Source organism: Bombina bombina, chromosome 1 (assembly GCF_027579735.1).
Source record: "Bombina bombina isolate aBomBom1 chromosome 1, aBomBom1.pri, whole genome shotgun sequence".
Lineage (NCBI taxonomy): Eukaryota > Metazoa > Chordata > Amphibia > Anura > Bombinatoridae > Bombina > Bombina bombina.
Window position 1 is genome coordinate 1,182,285,984 of NC_069499.1, and position 24,013 is coordinate 1,182,309,996.

Genomic DNA, 24,013 nt, shown 5'->3' on the forward strand with positions numbered 1-24,013 from the left:
AATAAAGAAAGCCTAGACTTCATTCTAACATAAAAATATCTTAAATATCTATATGCAATGGTAAATAACCAGCTATACGGTTAGGTAAAAAAATATCTAGTCTGCTCTTAAAATAACAAATATATATACTTACAGATGTTGAATCTGGTACATATCTCAATGTATTAAAAAAATAAAGTTAAAAGCGCTAAGGACCATAAATCAATAACAGGACAAAGCCTTACACATTCATCTATACAGTACACCTAATCAGCTATAGCAAGCAATCGGCTAATAATTGTGCAAACAGACTCCCGCCCTTTGGAGTCGCCGCCAGAGATGCTGTGCGCACTCTTAAGAAAATAACAGCAAAGCAGGTTCTGCTCCTCCCAGCAAGAGCACGTGTGTGTGTGGCCACTGGCTACAGTTCCCGTGAGACAGTGGAGCGTGGCTAGAGGCGAAAGCTAGCACATTGATATCTGGGCGCCCAGTGACTATAATCATGGCTCATAGCTAAACCCCTGTGTCACAGCTGCATGATTACATCAGATCCGCTGTCTCTTGGAGCAAATTCCTGATCAAGATGTCTGAGAACCTGCAGGGGCATTTGCTCACTGTGTAGGGGTAAACTTCTTGGCTATTCTATTCCTCTTATGCAGAGTGCTAGCAAGCAGTAGTGTGAACATGGGAAGTGTAGAAATAATTATTACTGGTACACACACACACTCCTATGATTTGTTTCACTTTACTATGTGAAGTGATGGACACAGAACTTACTGTGATTCAAATGTCATAATGTTAGTGTCATGTGACAGGCTCTGCATGTTGTGCATTTAGATTGCAACTTGAGATAAACATTGTAAATATTATTTACTATTGGCTAGATTACGAGTCTTGCGTTTATGAGTAAAAAAGCAGCGTTAAGGCTCATAACGCTGCTTTTTTTACTATTTTCAATGGGACTTCCATAGCGGTATTACAAGCTTTGTCCTAGGAGGCCAAAAAGTGAGCGGTACACCCTATACCATCAAGATTCGTAACGCATTCTAAAGTCAGTAGTTTATGAGTTTTACACTACAACTCTGTAGCATAAAACTCATAACTAAAGTGCTAAAAAGTACACTAACACCCATAAACTACCTATTAACCCCTAAATCGCCACACTCCCGCATCGCAAACTTGTTAAATATTAACCCCTAATCTCCCGCCCCTAACATCGCCGTCACCTACCTTCATTTATTAACCCCTAATCTGCCGCCTCCAACGTCGCCGCCACCACTATACTAAATTTATTAACCCCTAAACCTAAGTCTAACACCCCCTAACTTAAATATAATTAAAATAAATCTAAATAAAACTTACTATTAATAACTAAATAATTCTTATTTAAAACCAAATACTTACGTGTAAAATAAACCCTAAGCTAGCTACAAAATAACTAATAGTTACATTGTATCTAGCTTAGGGTTTATTTTTATTTTACAGGCAAGTTTGTATTTATTTTAACTAGGTAGAATAGTTATTAACTATTTACTAACTACCTAGCTAAAATAAATACAAATTTACCTGTAAAATAAAACCTAACCCTACAAATAAATACATTCCGTAAATTAAATACAATTAACTAAATTCAATACAATTGGCTAAATTACAACAAAAAAACCCCCACTAAATTACAGAAAATAAAAAACAAATTACAAGATCTTTAAACTAATTACACCTAATCTAATAGCCCTATCAAAATAAAAAAAGCCCCCCCCCCCAAAAAAAAAAAAAAACCCTAGCCTAAACTAAACTACCAATAGCCCTTAAAAGGGCCTTTTGCTGGGCATTGCCCCAAAGAAATCGGCTCTTTTACCTGAAAAAAAAAAAATACAAACAACCCCCCCCCCAAAAAAAACACTAACCCCTGAAGATCCACTTACAGTTTTGAAGATCCGACATCCATCCTCAACGAAGCCGGCAGAAGAGAATTTTTCATCCAAGCCAGGAGAAGTGGTCCTCCAGACGGCATCTTCCATCTTCAAGACATCCGGCGCGAAGCATCCTCTTCCAACGAAGTCTTCTTCCAGAATGAATGTCCCTTAGATTCCGATTGGCTGATAGAATTCTATCAGCCAATCGGAATTGAAGGGATGCCATCTTGGATGACATCACTTAAAGGAACCGTCATTGTTGAAGAAGATGCTCCGCGTCGGATGTCTTGAAGATGGAGCTGCTCCGCACCGTATGGATGAAGATAGAAGAAGCCGTCTGGAGGACCACTTCTGCCGGCTTCATTGAGGACTTTGGCCCGGTTGGGTGAAGACTTCTCACGGTAGGGTGATGTTCAAGGGGTTAGTGTTTAGGTTTTTTTAAGGGGGGATTGTGTGGGTTTTAGAGTATTATTTTATTATTATACTTTATTTATTAAGCGCCAACATATTCCGCAGCGCTGTCCATGGATACAATTCGTAGGGTTGGTTGTGTGCAGGGTCGGCTCCAAGGGGGGGCATTGGGGGGGGGGGGCAATGCTTACCCAAATGGAATGCTGTGCCTCCTCAAAAAATATTGATATTATCATACGCTTTAAAAATAATAAAATAATGAATTGTTATGTAATGCTGCATGCCGGGGATGGAGTTTGCTGCCTAATTGTCAGGTTGCATCACGCAACTGCAAGGAGCTCTGTGTCTTAACCTCTTAATTGGAATTGGAAGTTAGAGACTTTTTGGACTTTAACCCTATTAATTTTACCTAACTATCATGAGTTACTCATTTTCTTAAACAATAGACCATGATAAGAATATGATTGTATGATATAAATATGTCTATAAATGGCTACCAGCTTCTATTCTATTAAGTAGTCTATTTGTTAGTTATTGCAAAACAGGCATAGCTAAATCTTATCTACAAAATTACCAGTATCTGAAAACCTAGTATCCTCACTGCTATTGCAAACAAAGGGGTTAATTGCATTGGCGGGTTTGGGGTGCATGGCTGTTTAGGGGACATAATTGAGATTTGAGAATGAGTTTAATGTTTTTTTGATCATGGTTATTAAGGGGTGAATTGTTTTTAAGGAGCTATTGCACTGGGGGTCTCAAGTTTTATGGCTCTGTTTTAATGCAGTGCATATGATTTAAACTTTATTCTTTTACCTAGTGATTTAGCACATATTCTCCCAATGTTAATAGTGCAGGATAAGCCAGCCAGAAAATACACTTTCCTGCAGAATATGTAGGTCTGCTCTTATTTTGACTCTCATACATGCTTTGTAAATGCGTGCCCCCTCGTGAAACAAAAATGCCCTCCCATTTCATTCGTTCTGGAGCCGACCCTGGTTGTGTGGATGGTGGGTTTTAATGTGGGGGGGGTTTGTAAAATTTTTTTACAGGTAAAAGAGCTGATTACTTTGGGGCAATGCCCAGCTAAAGGCCCTTTTAAGGGCTATTTGTAATTTAGTGTAGGGTAGGGCTTTTTTTTTTTTTTATTTGGGGGGGGGGTATTTTGTTAGGTGGATTAGATTAGGTGTAATTAGTTTAAAAATCTTGTAATTTGTTTATTTTCTGTAATTTAGTGGGGTTTTTGTACTTTAGATTTTATTTAATTGTATTTAGTTTAGGGAATTAATTTTATTATAGTGTAGTGTTAGGTGTAATTGTAATTTAGGTTAGGTTTTATTTTACAGGTACTTTTGTATTTATTTTAATTAGGAATGTTATTAAATAGTTAAGAACTATTTAATAGCTATTGTAGCTAGTTAAAATAAATACTAACTTGCCTGTAAAATAAAAATAAACCCTAAGATAGCTACAATGTAACTATTAGTTATATAGTAGCTAGCTTAGGGTTTATTTTACAGGTAAGTATTTAGTTTTAAATAGGAATAATTTATTTAATGATAGGAATATTTATTTAGATTTACTTAAATTATATTTAAGTTAGGGAGGGTTAGGGTTAGACTTAGGTTTAGGGGTTAATAAATTTAATATAGTGGCTGCGACGTTGGGGGCGGCAGATTAGGGGTTAATAAATGTAGGTGGCGACGTGTAGGGGGGCAGAATAGGGGTTAATAAATATAATGTAGGGGCGGCAGATTAGGGGTTAATATACTGTAGGTGGCGGCGGTGTAGGGGGCTGCAGATTAGGGGTTAATAAGTAATGTATGGGGTGGCAGATTAGGGGTTAATAACTATAATGTAGGTGGCGGAGGGCTCCGGGAGCAGCGGTTTAGGGGTTAATACATTTTATTAGAGTTGCAGTGGGCTCCGGGAGCGGCGGTATAGGGGGTAAACAGTATAGTATAGTGTGGGTGTTAAGTGACAGGGTACCAAGAAAGCTGGGAAAAAGCCGAAGAGCAGCGAGATCGATGACTGTTAGTTAACAACAGTCCGCTGCTCATCGCACCGTACTTGGTGTGTGGCGTTTTGACAGCTTTTTTGAAAATTTTGGAGAGCGTATTCAGGTCCGCGGAAGCGATGTTAGGCGAGCGTATTGGTGCCGTTGAATGCAAGTAAGTTCACGGCTTGATAAATAGATGCCAAAGTATCGTGATGTTATTAATTTCTGATATATGTTATACAAACAATTGCAATTTTTTTTAAACTAGCATAAGTAAAAAATCTAATGGGGTAATAGATTTTTTTTTTTTTTTTAATTAATATTCCTTGAAGGGACAGGCTAGTCAAAATTTAAACTTTCATTATTCAGATAGGACTTGTAATTTTATTTGAAAATACTTTATTGTCATTTTATGGGTGTGTATACAGCGGTAATATGACAACAATTAGGAATAAAATATACATAACATATGTTAGTTCATCACGGGTCTCAATAGGGCCTGTGTCTAATAATATTACTTATCAGCAGAAAGTCAAAGCTGTGATTACAGGTGTCAGAAAGATTATATATAAGGATCCAAGCTACCGAGTATAACATATCAGACATGCTGATTTGTGACATTTTCACGGAAAATAATAAGGCTCACATAGAGCTATGAAACTATCTCTATTATCTAGTTTTTCGGCTATCAAATTAGCCATATCATAATGATATTTGATTATCTTTGTAAAATAAGTAAAGCTAGGAGGATTTGATTTCCAGAATATAGCTATGCCGGTTCTGACTATCGTACTAATAAGCATGATGAGTTTTCTGTGTCTTCTATGAACCTGTGTGGCAGGGAAGTGTAATAAGGCCTGTTCTGGGGTCAACTGTATCTGGGTTTGAAATATATTACAAAGTAAAGTGAATGTTTGGTCCCAAACATCTTTAATATTCTTGCAGTACCACCACATGTGCATATATGTGCCTCTATCAGGGCACCCCCTGTAACAAAGTTGAGTGATAGGCATTGTCGTTCTAATAGATCTTGTAGGAAACAAGTACCACTTAAATGCTACTTTCAAATAATTTTCCCTAAGGGAGGCGTTGGAGAAGGAGAGTCCCCGTGACAGGTTTGTGGACCATGTTTTAACCGGCCAAGAGTTGCCTAGGTCTTGTTTCCACTTTAAAAGAAAAGGTGATTTTACCTCTTCCTTACTTAATATAGTAATGAAATTTGCTTTACTTAGTATTTCTTGTATTCTTGATTTTAATTGTAGATAATGGTACCAGATATTTTTATCTGAAATATCTAGTGATGTGTACTGGTCAAATGATAATGTTGTTGTTGATGGTATCGGCGATGCGATATAGGCCTTTATTGGCCTATTTTTGTTGGACTTGTACATCTATTGGGGATTGTAGTAACACCAGGGGAGTAATTCTCGATCTTCTTTGAATGAGGGCGAATTTCTTTGTTAAAAGATGCCAAATTTGAATTGTGTGTCCAATAGTTGTGTAGATATTTTTTTTTAGGGTAACTGGAGGCTCCAGGTTCCCATAACAACCTAAAAAGGTGTTCCACATTCATCATTTTAGACTCTATTTTGACTGCCAGCGGTTCGATACATAGGGCAAAAAGGAGAGGCGACAATGGACACCCCTGACGTGTGTCATTTTTAATAAAAATGGATTTGGATTGGTAACCCGCTAACTTAATAAAAGCCGTGGGCTTGGAATACAGTTTAAACAACGTGGTATGAAAAGCTCCTCTAATGCACACTTTGTTCAATACAGCATGCATGTACCCCCAGTTAACTCTATCGAACACCTTCTCAGCGTCCAGAGATAGGAAGAGAGAAGGCATTCCTCCCACTGTGGCCAAATCTATGAGGTCTATAATTTAGCGAGTATTGTCTGGTGCTTCCCTATTTTTGATGAAGCCCACTTGATCGGTATGAATTAGTTTGGTAAGGGGATCATTGAGTCTATTTGCTGATATTTTTTGTAAAGAGTTTCATATCCCGATTTATTAGGACTTGTAATTTTAATTAACTTTCCAATTTACTTATATCATATTTGCTTTGTTTCTTTTGGTATTCTTAGTTGAAACTAAACGTAGGTAGGCTCATATGTTAATTTTATAAGTGCTTGAAGGCTACCTCTTATCACATGCTTTTTTTTTAATCGCTTTTAACAACAGTAGTTCATGTGGGCCACATAGATAACAATGTGTTCATGCCTGGGGAGTCATTTAAGAGTTAGCACAACACAATACTAACTGCAAGTCAATAGATAATAAATACAAAGTCATGTGATCAGGGGGCTGTAAGAAGATGCTTAGATAAGACAAGGTAATTACAGAGGTAAAAAGTATATTTATATAACTTGGTTATGTAAAACTGAGGAATTAGTAATAAAGGGAATATGTATCTTTTAAAACAATAAAAATTCTATTGTACACTGTCCCTTTAAAGGGACATAAAACACCTTTCTGTTTTTTAAATAAATTTAATATATCTTTAAATAAACGTAACATCTTTCCATAAGTGTTTCTCAATACATTAACACTGTGTGCTGCAATGGCCAAATCCCCCCTATCAATTGCCTTATTTGAAAGAGCCAATGTGGTCATGTTACTGGAGTAGCCAAAACTTTTTTTTTTTTTTTTTTTTTTTTACATACATATTTATTCTCATTTCTGCTGAAGCCAATTAGGGACAGTTATTTAGCTAAGTTATGCTTTAAGACATCTTCAGTGTGTTCTTCCCTTCTTAGAATATTCAGAGTTAAATTACAGTGAAGTATACTGCACTTAATGTACATGTAATTACAGTCTAAAAGTTGTGCATGTCATTTTTACTAAATAAGAGCCTACAATGCATCTGTTATACCTTTTTTAAAGGGTTGGCATTGTCTTAATTGGTTTTCACATCAGGCTTTGACAAGGATCCGACCTATTTGTGCTTTTTTTTTTTTTTTTTTTTTTTAGGTTCCCAGCTACTCAGGGAGCTAAAAAAGATGGATGATAAAGCCCTCCTGGTTGAAGTACAGTTACTGGAAAGCAAGACCTATCATGCTCTTAGCAACTTACCGAAAGCTCGCGCTGCACTGACATCAGCACGTACCACCGCCAATGCCATCTACTGTCCTCCCAAGCTGCAGGCTGCTTTAGATATGCAGTCAGGTAGGAAGCTGCTGCAGTTCAAATCTGCAATGTTGCCTTTCATATAGAAGTTTTAATATAGAGACATCTTTGAGGACAAAACCCTTCACATGGTATGAAGTGGACAACTGCGTTACCTATACAGTTTATACAGTTCTTGGGCTGCTTTTAACCTTTAAACTAAAATAAGCGTTTGCTTGCTATGTCCTATGTTATAAATGTTCCGTACCTGCCCCAAGCAATGCTGAATACTTTGTAGTAAACACTGCCAGCTGGACCATTTGTCAGATTAAAGAGACATGAAACACACAATTTTTCTTGCATGATTCAGATAGAGTACAATTTTAAGCATGTTTCCAATTTACTTCTGTTATTAATTTTGCTTCATTTGTCTTGGCATCCTTTATTGAATTAGCAGGAATGCACTACTGGGAGCTAGCTGAACACATTGGTAAGCCAATGATAAGAGGTATTTATGTGCAGCCACCAATCGGCTGCAAGTTCCCAGCTCCTGAGCCTACCTAGGTATGTTTTTCAACAAAAGATACCAAGCGAAAAAAGCTAATTGGATAATAGAAGTACATTTGGAAAGTTGTTTAAACTGTATGCTCTATTTGAATCATGAAATAAATTAATGGGGTTATTACATATATTACATATTCTGGGCTTATTTTTTATAAGTATCAGTATGTTTGATTTTTTTTCCCCTGTATATGTTATGTTTTCCCAGGCATTATCCATGCTGCGGAGGAGAAGGATTGGAAAACGGCATACTCTTATTTCTATGAAGCATTTGAAGGATACGATTCAATAGATAGTCCCAGAGCTATTACAGCCCTGAAGTACATGCTGCTGTGTAAGATTATGCTGAACACGTAAGTGTGAAAGGGTCAGACCAGCAAACCTGACATTCACTATCTTGTCTCTGAGCTTTCTCTGTATATCTCCCTATTTACAGGAAACATTTCTTAAAATAACGTGTAACCCCTATAGCATCTTTTATAAGCTTCTTGTAATACAAGTGATTTCGGGGCATGCATAATTTGGGATCTTAAAGGGACAGTAACGTAAAAAGAAATTAAGCAACTTTAAAATGTTCTTCTTTTACCAGTTTTGCTTAATTCTCATGGTATCCTTTGTTAAAGATTAATAAGTAATGCTCAATAATGTGCATGTGTCTTTAGCCATCTAACAGCAGTATTTATAGCAATGTTATACATAGTTACAAGGACTGCTGTCATAGAATTCTAAAGACACATGCAAGCGCCTACCTAGCTTTACGCTTCAAAAATAAAAACCAAAAGACCAAAGCAAATTTAATAATGGTAAACTGGAAAGTAAAACTGCATGCTCTATATCTGGATCATGAATATTTAGTTTAGACTTTGCTGTCCCTTTAAACATGAGCATAATGTGCCAGTGCCTTTACCAGTCTTTGTTGATTTGAGGCTATGCAGATGCAAATTGGCAAGTCCCCTCAGCCACTGCCTGACTTGTATCCCCTAGGAAAATGTTTCACACTGCCTGTATTCCCTAGGCAAATGTTTCACACTGTCTGTATATCCTAGGCACTTGTTTTTTTTTTTTGTTTTTTTAATATTTATAAACCAACAATGTTATCACAGCATTATTATAGCATAATAAAGGTTATGTTACATACATGGTCATTTCACCACACAGGGTGATCCAATCAAAACAACTAAACAGATAATATATCCTTTTGCGTTATAAAATATACCTCTATATGCCAGATTATTTATCTGGACATAGGATAATTAAACAATTACCTAACAGAAAAGAGAGAAACTATAATTCATCAAAGCAAAACATTAAATCATGCAAGTGATGGCCTTTACCCCACTCTGGGTAAGGCCTCCTCTTTTCTGTAGTTTCAATAGCCCCCCCCCCCCCCATGCAAAACCAAAAAATAAAAAGAAGAGAGAAAGAAGAAGAAAAAGAAAAAAAAAAAGGAAATCCTGACACTCTTCATTACCCCTCCCTCACTCCTCTACACTCAAAACAACCTATATCTTGCTAGTCTCTAGTATAGTATATTTATGCCCATTCAGGTGGCAGGTTGCCTAACTGCATCAACGTATCAAAGAAAGTTGTTTTCTTTATAATGGATATAAATTGTTGTTGAACTAAGAGAGTAGGATTTCATTATACCCAGCCATTTTTGGAGATACTTCTCCAATTTCCCTTCTATATATGTCACTGGAGTATTGTTCCATAATAATTATATTGGCAATCAAAGATTTATAATTTTGGAAGGATAAAGATCTAGTGGATTTCCAGTTTAGCAAGATTAGGTTGGGGGCAGCTAATATCATTGTATTAATTGTCTTATACTGTTTGTTTTTTGTAGAGTTACACATGAAAAAACCCTCCTGTGGGCTTATTTTAAATGAGTCTTCTAAACTTAGAGATATCCAGAAATGTATCTTATTCCAGAACTACTTAATTATCGGACAATTCCAAAAGCAATGCATGATATCTGCGTTAAAATTACCACATTTCAGACAAGCATTATTGCCAAGGGGATACCATTTTTTAAGGTGTGCGGGGGTAATATATGTCAAATTAAGAAGTTTACAGTGTGATTCTCTCCATGATATTATACTAGTTGTTGTCCGTAAAACTATCCTCAATTTCTTCAATGGTAATAAGAGGAAAGTTTATTTTCCATTTCTCAACTAATACTTCTAAGCGGATCTGACTAGCTTTTTTAATTAATAGATTGTACATAAAAGAAATAGACCGGTTACCCTGTCTATAGATATTAATTACTGAGTTAATATCTCCCAATTTCCAATCCGTTTTGTTATCCTGCCACAGTTCTCCATACATATGTCTTAATTGCAAGTATGCATAAAAACCATGTTTATGAATCCCAAATTCGCTCTGAAGGTTCGCAAATGACTTGGCCATATCTAACCTATTGTCCCTGATTTGAATCACTTCTTGAAGTCCTTTGTTAGACCAGTCCTTAAAGATTTTAGAAGAGATTCCGGATGGAAATTTAGGGTTACCGCAGATAGGCAGGTATTTAGAAGATTTCCAGTTCATTTTTAGCTCATCACATAATTTTTGCCATGCTAGAATGGGGTTCGACATGTCCCCATCCTGGCCAACCGTTTGGGTAACTCTTTCTTATCCAAGTGTATCAGGGCTCTCAGTACATATGGGGCCACAATTTCCGCTTCTAGATATAGGTTGGTTGAATACTCTATATTCCGTGATCCAATCTAAAATATATTTACTTCGTATAGCTAGATTATAATATCTGAGATTTGGAAGTGCCAGGCCTCCTGCATTTATATATGATAGGTTATGTACAGATATCAGTCTACGTTTTTGCTTACATACAAACCCTGCTGTAATACTATTAAATAAGACCACATCTTTACTTTTAATCAAGAGTGGCAAATTTTGGAGTAGGTATAAAAGCTGGGGTGAAAAAGATAGTCTTAACCATAGCAACTCGAGCTGATAATGAGATTGGGAGCGACATCCATTTATCTACCTCCTTTTTATGCATGGTGAGGTATCATTTTGAACAAACTATAAGATTTCAGATTTTTCTGGATTAATTTTATAACCAGCAAAAGACCCAAATTGTTTAGCTAGTGTCAAGAAGTGTTGTATTGGTAGATCTAAATCATTCAAGAATAAAAGTAAAACATCCATGTATAAGGTAAGAACGGCTTTGATTTTACCAACCATTATCCCTGGTAATTCTTGCCTTAATTTAACTGCAAAGGGCTCAAGCGCCAAATTAAACAAGAGAGGTGAGAGCGGACAGCCCTGGCGTGTGCCTTTTCCTAAAATAATATCTTGTGAAAGTTCAGAGTTAATTAATATGTTAGAAATTGGGTTTTGATAAATTGTATGTATCATCGTTAAAAAAATTACCCTTAAATCCGAAACTTGCTAGAGAATCAAATAAGTGGTCCCAGTTGATGAGATCAAAGGCTTTTTCAGCGTCAATCGCCAGTAAAGCCTTATTAGATCTCTCTCGGCATGCTTTGGCCTTATTTTCGGACCAAAAAAAATCTAGGACCGTCAGAACTCGGCGAATAATTTTAGACACATTTCTACCTGGCATAAAACCAACTTGATCCGGATGGACTAGATTCCCTATATAGATTTTCAGCCTATTCGCAATAATTGACGTAAAGATCTTATAATCACAATTTAATAGTGATATTGGTCAATATGCCGCCATATTTTCTGGGTCTTTGTTCTTTTTAGGTATAAGAGTGATTATAGATGCCGAGAAATATCTAGATGGCTTTTTATTTTTGATGTAATAAGAATTGAACAAACTCATTAAAATATCCGGAATATACTCAAGTAGGATTTTATATAATTCTATTGGGAGTTGGTCGGGACCAGAAGCTTTAGAGGTTTTAGCCATTCTAATCTGTTTTGTCACTTCTTCCACTGTAATCTGTGCGTTTATTGATTCTAGGTCTTTAGTGGAAATTTTAGGTATTTTAAGATTATTCCAGAAATTTAATTTATTTTGGCTATTTATTTCTTCCTTTTTATAGATTTTTTTTTTTTTTTTAATAAAATTCATAGAAAGCTTCTTTAATTTCCATGGAGTTAGTAATGCTTTTGCCTGCCACTCTAATTTTATGGATCCTTCTACTACTTTGTCTATTTTTAATTAAATTTGAAAGGTACCTAGCTGATCTCCCATAATTCCCCTGATATTTAGCTCTCATTTTTAAGTCTTCTTAGATGGTCTTGTGTTTAATAAATAAGTCCCTTTCATTTTTTTTCTCAGAATAGTTGTCCCATGTTTGTTTGATAGGATTTTTAATGTATGCCTCATAAGCATTCCTGACTTGGTTTGTTAGCGGAGTTTATCGGGCCTTACATTTCCTTTTCAACTTACATAGGTATGCTCTTATTTCACCCCTAATAAATGCCTTAAATGCTTCCCAAAATATTTCTGGTTTGAACCAATAAGTGTTATTGTTGTTTTTATATTCGTTCCATTTCTCAGTCACCCAGTTAGTGAATTGTAGGTTATTTATTAGATAGGAAGGAAAAGAAAGTCTAGAAAAATTAGGGCCAGAGTTTGCACCAGTCTTGATCAATAGCGAGATAACTGCATGGTCAGAAATAGTTATCTTTAATGCCTGTATTAATAACTTGGTTTAATGCGAGTGCTGAAACCAGGATCATATCTATACGGGAGAGTGTATTAAATGTTTTCGATTCACACGTAAATGCTCTTACATCGGGAAATTGTGCACGCCATATATCTGTAAGCCCATAATCCATCATAAAATTGGAGAGAGTCCGGTTCTTCCCATGCTCAGATTTATTTAAACATTTAAACCTGTCTAGTCGTAGCCTATGGGCAATATTAAAATCTCCACTAATGATAATTTTCTGATTACTATAATACATCAATTTAGCTTTCAAATTATCCCGGAAAGTTTTATCGGGTTTATTGGGGCCATATACATTACGTAAAACCAATTTTACATCATACATCAATACTTCTAGGATAAGATATCTCCCGTTCTGGTCTATAGTTAGGGAGAGAATATCACACTGTAAATTCTTATTAAATAAAATCGCCACCCCTTTTCCTCCCACAATATGGTGAGTATACTATATTACCCACCCATTTAGATTTTAATTTTAGAGCTTCCTCAGGTTTTAAGTGGGTTTCTTGCAAGAAAGCTATTTGTGGGTTGAAGGAATTTAGATGTTTTATTATTGACTTTCTTTTTATTGGGGATGTTATTCCCCCCACATTCCATGATAGTAAGTTAAGTTTGTTTATACTCATAATGTTCTATTGAAAAAAAGTATCAAAGTGTAGAGGGCGAGGGAGGGGAGAAGGAAAAAAAAAAAAATTTAAAACGAACCTCTCAACCATACTACATTCATACAGACAACCCAACCGAGCGTCAAACATAGTTAAATGCAAAAAAAAAAGATAAGACCTGATATTCTAATCCTTCTAATTAAGTTTAAGCTCTTTACATAATGATTGGGCCACTTCGGGTTCTGTAATTATTTGAGTAGTACTGTTAACCTTGACTATAATTTTTGCCGGATAAACTAATTTTGCTTGTAAATTAGCATTAATAAATTTAGTGCAAAACGGTTCCATTATTCTCCGTTTTGCAGAAGTTTCTGCAGAGAAATCTTGAAATGAAAGTAGTCTATGTTGGTTTATTTTACATTCCTGGGTTTTACGGTAATTCTGCATTATTGAGATCTTATCTTGAAAGTTGAGGAACTTTATTATAATTGTCCTAGGTCTAGAGGCTCCCCTAGGGTAATCCTTAATTGCTCCTAGTCTATGCGCCCTTTCTATTAGCATAGGTGATTGACTCTGTAAGCCCACACATTGTGGCAACAAAACTGATGCGAAATATATAAGATCATTAAACTCTGTACTTTCGGGCAGACCCACTACTTTTAAATTATTACGTCTGGACCTGTCTTCAAGATCTTCAATCTTAGCCTGCATAGCAGCTATTTTTTTTTTTCATGGTCCGATACTATTGTTTCTTGACTGTTTACCAGGTCCTCTAAGCTAGAGATTCTGAGCTCTGCCTCATCAAGTCGGCCAGAAAATTGTCTAACTTCTATCGCAAGCTTGGATATCTCCAATTTAATCTCTGTAAATTGTGGCGTAAATAAATCTGACATATGTTGTAGTAACTGTTTTACTCTCAATAGGTATAGGCATAGGTTCCTCATGACAAATTAAACTAGTCCTAGGTCCTTTTTTATCTTTAGATTTGGGAGGCATAGCTAAAGGTGCATAGACAGTAGTAGAGGACAAGAATTTGTCCATTAAGTGCAGCATACAACTTACTCACACACACAAAAAAAAGGGCAAACACCCCGTGAAATATGTCAGAGACCAAAAGTAGGTAAGTTATATTAATCCTATATATTGGAGGCCAGACCAGACCCCCACCCAAAAAAAAACAAAACTATACACGTGTAGTGAAATATAGAGTGACAGAAAAGAAAAAAAAAATATCTCTTCCTAACAGGAAACTGCAAGAGAATTACCCAGCAGAGCTGCTATATAGCTCCTCCCCTCACCTATCATACTCAGTCATTCTCTTGCAGCCTAACTAAAAAGGAAGCTGTGAGAGATCTGTGGTGTTTTTTAACTTAGTTTATTTCTACAATCAAAAGTTTGTTATTTTTAAATGGCACCGGAGTGTGCTGTTTATTCTCAGGCAGCATTAGAAGAAGAATCTGCCTGGGTTTTTTTCTATGGTCTTAGCAGACGTAACTAAGATCCACTGGCTGTTTCTCATCTGAGGAGTGAGGTAACTTCAGAGAAGGGGAATAGCATGCAGGGCTCCCCTGCAACAAATGAGGTATGTGCAGTAATTTATTTTCTGAGGAATGGAATTGACTGAGAAAATACTGCTGATACCATTGTAAAGTAAGTTCAGCCTTAAATGCAGTGATAGCGACTGGTATCAGGCTGATGTGTGTGTGTGTGTGTTTACACTGAATGTATTTTTCTAAGGAATGGAATTGACTCTGAAAATACTGTTAATACTGAAATAATGTATGAGCCTTAACTGCAGTAAAAGCGACTGGTAGCAGGCTTATTAATAATACATAACTTTCAAATGTATGTTTAAAACGTTTACTGGCTTGTTAATCGTTTTTGTGAGGTACTTGGTGATAAAACTTATTAGGGCATGATTTTTACCACATGGCCATTTTTGTTTTCTGCATAGAAACAGTTTCTGAGCTTCCCCACTGTTGTAATATGAGTGGGAGGGGCCTATTTTAACGCTTTTTTGCGCAGTAAAAATTCAGTCACAATCTGTCTACTTCATCCTCCATGATCCAGATCGTCTCTAGAGAGCTCAGGGGTCTTCAAAATCCATTTTGAGGGAGGTAATCAGGCACAGCAGTCCTGTGACAGTGTATTTGACTGTGAGAAAAACGTTAATTATATAATTGTTATCCGTTTTTGGGTACTAAGGGGTTAATCATCCATTTGCTGGTGGGTGCAATCCTTTGCTAACTTAATACATTTACTGTGAAAATTTGGTTGCTATAACTATTTTGGTCATTGTTATTTCAACTGTGTCAGTTTTTCTGTGCTTCTTAAAGGCACAGTAACGTCTTTTATATTGCTTGTAAATTAATTTTGAAAAGTTTTTCCAAGTTTGCTAGTCTCATTGCTAGTTTGTTTAAACATGTCTGACTCAGATGAATCTCTTTGTTCACTATGTTTAAAGGCCAATGTGGAGCCCAATAGAAATTTGTGTACTAATTGCATTGATGCTACTTTAAATAAAAGTCAATCTTTACATGTAAAGATATTATCACCAGACGACGAGGGGAAAGTTATGCCGACTAACTCTCCTCACGTGTCAGTACCTTCGCCTCCCGCTCAGGAGGGGCGTTATTTTGTGGCGCCAAGTACATCAGGGAGGCCCTTACAAATCACTTTGCAAGACATGGCTACTGTTATGACAGAAGTATTATCTAAGTTGCCAGAATTAAGAGGCAAGCGCGATAGCTCTGGGTTAAGGATAGAGCGGATGAGATGAGAGCCATGTCAGATACTGCGTCACAGTTTGCAGAACGTGAGGACGGAGAGCTTCATTCTGTGGGTGATGGATCTGATCCAGGGAGACTGGATTCAGGGATTTCCAATTTTAAATTTAAGCTAGAGAACCTCCGCACATTGCTAGGGGAGGTATTAGCGGCTCTGAATGATTGTAACACGGTTGCAATTCCAGAGAAATTATGTAGGTTGGATAGATACTATGCGGTACCGGTGTGTACTGACGTATTTCCTATACCAAAAAGGCTTACAGAGATTATTAGCAAGGAGTGGGATAGACCGGGTGTGCCTTTTACCCCTCCTCCCATATTTAGGAAAATGTTTCCTATTGACGCCACCACACGAGACTTATGGCAGACGGTCCCTAAGGTGGAGGGAGCAGTTTCTACTTTAGCTAAGCGTACCACTATCCCGGTGGAGGATAGTTGTGCCTTTTCAGATCCAATGGATAAAAAATTAGAGGGTTACCTTAAGAAAATGTTTGTTCAACAAGGTTTTATTTTACAGCCCCTCGCATGCATTGCGCCTGTCACTGCTGCGGCAGCATTCTGGTTTGAGTCTCTGGAAGAGGCCATTCGCTCAGCTCCATTGGATGAAATAATCAACAAGCTTAAGACACTTAAGCTAGCTAACGCATTTGTTTCTGATGCCGTTGTGCATTTAACCAAACTTACGGCTAAGAACTCCGGATTCGCCATCCAAGCGCGCAGAGCGCTATGGCTTAAATCCTGGTCAGCTGACGTGACTTCTAAATCTAAATTGCTTAATATTCCTTTCAAAGGGCAGACCTTATTCAGGCCCGGCTTGAAAGAAATTATTGCTGACATTACGGGAGGTAAGGGCCGTGCTCTACCTCAGGACAGGGCCAAATCAAAGGCCAAACAGTCTAATTTTCGTGCCTTTCGTAACTTTAAGGCAGGAGCAGCATCAACTTCCTCCGCTCCAAAACAGGAAGGAGCTGTTACTCGTTACAGACAGGGCTGGAAAGTTAACCAGTCCTGGAACAGGGGCAAGCAGGCCAAGAAACCTGCTGCTGCCCCCAAAACAGCATGAAGAGAGGGCCCCCTATCCGGAAACGGATCTAGTGGGGGGCAGACTTTCTCTCTTCGCCCAGGCTTGGGCAAGAGATGTCCAGGATCCCTGGGCGTTGGAGATCATATCTCAGGGATATCTCCTGGACTTCAAAACTTCTCCACGGGGGAGATTTAATCTTTCAAGGTTATCAGCAAACCAAATAAAGAAAGAGGCGTTTCTACGCTGTGTACAAGACCTCTTACTAATGGGGGTAATCCACCCAGTTCCGCGGACGGAACACGGGCAGGGATTCTATTCAAACCTATTTGTGGTTCCCAAGAAAGAGGGAACCTTCAGGCCAATCTTGGACTTAAAAATCCTAAACAAATTTCTAAGAGTTCCATCATTCAAAATGGAAACTATTCGAACCATCCTTCCCATGATCCAAGAGGGTCAGTACATGACCACAGTGGATCTAAAGGATGCCTACCTTCACATACCGATTCACAAGGACCATTACCGGTATCTGAGATTTGCCTTCCTAGACAGGCATTACCAGTTTGTAGCTCTTCCCTTCGGATTAGCTACGGCTCCAAGAATCTTTACAAAAATTCTAGGATCACTTCTGGCGGTACTAAGACCGCGAGGCATAGCGGTGACTCCGTACCTAGACGACATTCTGATACAAGCGTCAAGTTTTCAAACTGCCAAGTCTCATACAGAGATAGTTCTGGCATTTCTGAGGTCGCATGGGTGGAAGGTGAACGTGGAAAAGAGTTCTCTATTACCACTTACAAGAGTTCCCTTTCTAGGGACTCTTATAGATTCTGTAGAGATGAAAATTTACCTGACAGAGGCCAGGTTATTAAAACTTCTAAATGCTTGCCGTGTCCTTCACTCCATTCCACACCCGTCAGTAGTTCAGTGCATGGAAGTAATCGGCTTAATGGTAGCGGCAATGGACATAGTACCATTTGCCCGCCTGCATCTCAGACCGCTGCAATTGTGCATGCTAAGTCAGTGGAACGGGGATTAATCAGATTTGTCCCCCCTACTAAATCTGGATCAAGAGACCAGAGATTCTCTTCTATGGTGGCTTTCTCGGCCACATCTGTCCAAGGGGATGACCTTTCGCAGGCCAGATTGGACGATTGTAACAGACGCCAGCCTTCTAGGCTGGTGAGCAGTCTGGAATTCCCTGAAAGCTCAGGGATTATGGACTCAGGAGGAGAAACTCCTCCCAATAAATATTCTGGATTTAAGAGCAATATTCAATGCTCTCCTAGCTTGGCCTCAGTTAGCAACTCTGAGGTTCATCAGATTTCAGTCGGACAACATCACGACTGTGGCTTACATCAACCATCAAGGGGGAACCAGAAGTTCCCTAGCGATGTTGGAAGTCTCAAAGATAATTCGCTGGGCAGAGTCTCACTCTTGCCACCTGTCAGCGATCTACATCCCAGGCGTGGAGAACTGGGAGGCGGATTTTCTAAGTCGCCAGACTTTTCATCCGGGGGAGTGGGAGTTTCATCCGGAGGTCTTTGCTCAACTGATTCGTCGTTGGGGCAAACCAGATCTGGATCTCATGGCGTCTCGTCAGAACGCCAAGCTTCCTTGTTACGGATCCAGGTCCAGGGACCCGGGAGCGGTGCTGATAGATGCTCTGACAGCCCCTTGGGTCTTCAACATGGCTTATGTGTTTCCACCATTCCCGATGCTTCCTCGTTTGATTGCCAAGATCAAACAGGAGAGAGCTTCGGTGATTCTGATAGCGCCTGCGTGGCCACGCAGGACCTGGTATGCAGACCTAGTGGACATGTCGTCCTGTCCACCGTGGTCTCTGCCTCTGAGACAGGACCTTCTAATTCAGGGTCCTTTCAAACATCCAAATCTAATTTCTCTGAGGCTGACTGCATGGAGATTGAACGCTTGATTCTATCAAAGCGTGGCTTCTTGGAGTCGGTTATTGATACCTTAATACAGGCTAGGAAGCCTGTTACCAGAAAAATTTACCATAAGATATGGCGTAAATATTTACATTGGTGCGAATCAAAGAGTTACTCATGGAGTAAGGTTAGGATTCCTAGGATATTGTCATTTCTACAAGAGGGTTTAGAAAAGGGCTTATCTACTAGTTCGTTAAAGGGATAGATTTCTGCTCTGTCTATTCTTCTACACAAACGTCTGGCTGAAGTTCCAGACGTTCAGGCTTTCTGTCAGGCTTTAACTAGGATTAAGCCTGTGTTTAAGTCTGTTGCTCCGCCGTGGAGCTTAAACTTAGTTCTTAATGTTCTTCAAGGCGTTCCATTTGAACCCCTTCATTCCATTGATATCAAGCTGTTATCTTGGAAAGTTCTGTTTTTGATGGCTATTTCCTCGGCTCGAAGAGTCTCTGAGTTATCTGCCTTACATTGTGATTCTCCTTATCTGATTTTTCATTCAGACAAGGTAGTCCTGCGTACTAAACCTGGGTTCTTACCTAAGGTAGTTACTAACAGGAATATCAATCAAGAGATTGTTGTTCCATCTGTGTCCTAACCCTTCTTCAAAGAAGGAACGACTTTTGCATAATCTGGACGTAGTCCGTGCCCTGAAATTCTATTTGCAGGCAACTAAGAATTTTTGTCAAACTTCTTCCCTGTTTGTCGTTTACTCTGGACAGAGGAGAGGTCAAAAGGCTTCGGCTACCTCTCTCTCTTTTTGGCTTCGTAGCATAATACGCTTAGCCTATGAGACTGCTGGACAGCAGCCTCCTTAAAGGATTACAGCTCATTCTACTAGAGCTGTGGCTTCCACCTGGGCCTTTAAAAATGAGGCCTCTGTTGAACAGATTTGCAAGGCTGCGACTTGGTCTTCGCTTCACACTTTTTCAAAATTTTACAAATTTGACACTTTTGCTTCGTCGGAGGCTATTTTTGGGAGAAAGGTACTTCAGGCAGTGGTTCCTTCTGTTTAATGTTCCTGCCTTGTCCCTCCCTTCATCCGTGTACTTTAGCTTTGGTATTGGTATTCCATAAGTAATGGATGACCCGTGGACTGACTACACTTAACAGGAGAAAACATAATTTATGCTTACCTGATAAATTCCTTTCTCCTGTAGTGTCCATGGCCCGCCCTGTTTTTACGGCAGGTCTAAATTTTAATTAAACTCCAGTCACCACTGTACCCTATGGTTCCTCCTTTCTCGTCTGCTTTGGTCGAATGACTGAGTATGATAGGTGAGGGGAGGAGCTATATAGCAGCTCTGCTGGGTAATTCTCTTGCAGTTTCCTGTTAGGAAGAGATATATTCCATAAGTAATGGATGACCCGTGGACTGACTACACTACAGGAGAAAGGAATTTATCAGGTAAGCATAAATTATGTTTTCCAAACCTCTTTTCAAATATTAACAGAAGTTTATCCTAGCCGGTTAACAGGCCATTTTATATACATATAGATGACATATATCATTTAGAAGTACTCTTGTTGCAGCATGCTTAACAAGCATCTAACAATCCTTTAACAGACTTCTATCTAGTATTCGTCTCTTATTGTCATATTGTTAACCCGCATCAGCCTTTATCGAAAAAGTTTCAACGATGTTTGTTTCTCATAAGTTCATCTGTACAAATAGACAAAGTCAAATAATAATTTTAGAATTATTTAAACTGAAGACTGCTGCTTCGAAAGGAACAATATACTTCAGCGATGAAAGCTAGTGAGAATGTCAAAAACACTGTTAGAAGGGTTATCCACAAATTTTATCCTAATGGGTGCTCAGGAAGAAAAAAACTTAACAGTGGGATTTGGTGTTGCTCATAACCCGTAACATCCGGAGCATATATACACTTGATCACCAACTCTAGCTAGTCTTTAAACCATGTGCCTAGAATTACAACCGAGCAAAAACTTCCCAGCAGGAGATTTTCCTTATATGTCCCGGAGCTAACAGTAAAAAGGCATCCAGCTTGTGTATATATTTCTATTTCAAATATGATTCAAATATGTTGTGCAACTTGGTGAAAAAGCGTGATTAAACCCCCAGCAACACTCTATACTGGGCTTTTTCTTGCACAGTAATATTAAGTCCAAAATACATACCAAGTGAAAATAATACATACCTAGGAAATAATGTTATATAATTCTGCACACAGTGCAGAATTATATAACATTAGCTTAGCTCCAGTTTTAAAAAGTGAATAGTTATAAAGATATCACGCAAAGAAAACAGAACACCGCTCTTGGCTCTACTGAGCGCGTCTGTTTTCTTTTGCTAAGCGCATCACGGGCACGATGTTCTATTCACAGCGCGCCTGATCGCGCTATTAAAATCAGTGTAGCTCGTTCCTGGTCTGGTAGTGGGAGTGAGCTACATTGATGTTAATAGCGCGATCGGGCCGGCTGTGATTAGAGAGCGTGCCCAGATGCGCTTAGCAGAAGAAAACAGACCCGCTCAGTAGAGCCAAGAGTGGTGTTCTGTTTTCTTTGCGTGATATCTTTTTAGCTATTCACTTTTTAAATCTGGAGCTAAGCTAAAGTTATATAATTCTGCACTATGTGCAGAATTATATAACATTATTTCCTAGGTTTACTACCCCTTTAAAATTGCATGCCCTATCTAAATCATGAGTTTCATTTTGACTAGACTGTCCCTTTAAGATAGTTTCTCTACAGTATAGAAGTTGTAGCAAAAGTTATTATAAATACCAAATTTAAATTGCATGCAATGCCAAACTTAAACGAATATTACAATGTTAACATTTTTCTACAAAAATCTTTAAATGAGTATAGTAAAAAAAAAAAATTGCATTATACATTTTATTTATTTTTTACCCCTTTTTTTTGTAAATTTTAATTTTTACAATTGGGAGCTTTCCAGGTCCTGTTGAAAGTGCAGATTCAAGACTTAACCTTAACATTGCTGTTAACAGTCATTGGTGAAACCAGTTAAGGACAGCTACAAATGGGTCACTAGAGTGTGCAACCAAAGATGGATAAATAGGTTACAACATGGTGCCCGTTGCTTTATGAACACTAAAACTTTAGGCTTATTGTATCAATATTTAGATAACTTTTATAATTAAATATCTGCACATATATCCAGGCTAATCTTAGCTTGTAATATATTGCTTAATGTACCTTTTAATGTGTTCCTGAATTTCTCTAGTTTAGCCTTCACTGACACACACAACAAACCATGGACATGTATGTGTTAAACAAAAAATAATCAGGTCTACAGTCTAAATTGCTGATAGATGTACTTATATATTTGAAACCGTGATCTTGTACATTGTAGGGTAGCTCTCCCCTGTTGTAAAAAGCAAATAAAAAAAGCATGTGATTAGAGGCAGCCTTCAAGTGCTTAGAAATTATCATATGAGCCTTCCTAGGTTTAGCTTTCAACTAAGAATACCAAGAGAACTAAGCAAAATTGGTGATAAAAGTAAATTGGAAAGTTGTTTAAAATGACATGAAACATGAAAGTGTTTTTTGGACTTGACTGTCCCTTTAATTCCCCCAGCCTCCTTCCAGCAAATTTACTGACGCTTGCATTATAATAAGCTGAGCTTGCTTATATAACCCTGAAATTGTTTTTGTTTTTTTTATATAGAGCATGAACTATTTTTTATTGTGGCATTAAGGTTTAAAATAATGACAAGTAAAACTGTTACAAATTGCTGACTTAAGGTTTGTTTATACTTAAAACAATGCACATAACCACAAATAAATATACAGGAAATACTATTTGTTATAGTATTTCATCTGTATCTTAAATGGGTGAAACACACACTTTACATAAAATGTGAGAAATGTACAGTTGTAGCAATTATGCCTGATTCATATTGTCAGCATCCTTGATTCAAATCTTGTAGATGAGTTTTTTTAAATTTTTTATTCTGTCACCAATCTTGGTGAAATATCCTTAGACATACAATATTCAGTAGCTTCCTCCAGAAACCAGTAACCCCCTTTACGCATTCATCTTCTAGTAAAGCACAGTTTATATTAAAGGATTGTGTAATATTGCACTCACTTGATTTTATCAAGACCCTTTTTACTTGAAGGTGAGTTGGTAAAGGGGTGTGCTGGTTTGTGACTGAACTTCCGGATATGTATCACACAGGGTTCCAGCCAGTTAGCTTGGCCAAAACATCCATCTGGTGCCTGTTGGGTGCTTGTTACTGTGAGGTCCTGTAATTGTGTTTCAACCAAAATAATGTCAGTGCCCTCTGAGTTTGCAATAAATAAGACATGTAGAGAATAGGAGACATAGAACTACCCTCTTAATCGTGCTGCCTAGGCCAAAATACACCTTTATCATCACATAAAAAAATTCTTAGTCTGTCTTTAAGCACAGCCAAAATGTGTAAACAAACAAGCATGCTTTGCAAAGCGTCTGGTAGTTTTTATTTCTTTAAAAGGACATTAAACACCCTGAGGGTGAAATATATATATTTTTTAATTATGCCTAGTGTAACAACTTTGCAATAAACTCATTATTTAATTTGCCCCCTTTCTTGTAATTTAACTTTTCTTTAAAATTAAGAATTTTCTTATGTCTTATTCTACTATCCAGTACACAAAACAGTGCATCAGCGAGATCTACAAAATTAAAAAAATTTTTTTTTATCTTTCACGGTTCAGATAGAGCATAAAATTCTAAACAACTTCCAATTTACTTTTATCAAATTTTCTTCATTCTCTAGGTATGAATGAGCAGCAATGCACTGCTGGGAGCTAGCTGAGCACATCCTATTATTCAGTGACAAGAAGTCATATATGTCTAGCCACCAATCAGCATTTAGCTCACAAGAGTGCATTGCTGCTCCTAAGCTTACCTTGGTATACTTTTTAACAAAGAATACCAAAAAAGGGATGCAAGTTAGATATTAGAAGTAAGTTGGAAAGAAGTTTAAAATTGTATACTCTGTCTGGAAAATGAAATAAAAATGTTGGGTTTCAAGTCCCTTTTAAACA

The 24,013-nt window shown here is 37.7% G+C and overlaps 1 protein-coding gene across 1 annotated transcript in view; it reads left to right on the top strand.

Annotated features, from left to right (window-relative positions):
- PSMD11 (proteasome 26S subunit, non-ATPase 11) overlaps positions 1-24,013 on the top strand; it is a 78,249-nt gene that overhangs the window by 14,565 nt on the left and 39,671 nt on the right. The window contains exons 6-7 of the mRNA XM_053699791.1: positions 7,277-7,471; positions 8,181-8,325. Of these exons, the coding sequence (XP_053555766.1) occupies positions 7,277-7,471; positions 8,181-8,325 (340 nt within the window). The remainder of the gene's footprint in view (positions 1-7,276; positions 7,472-8,180; positions 8,326-24,013) is intronic.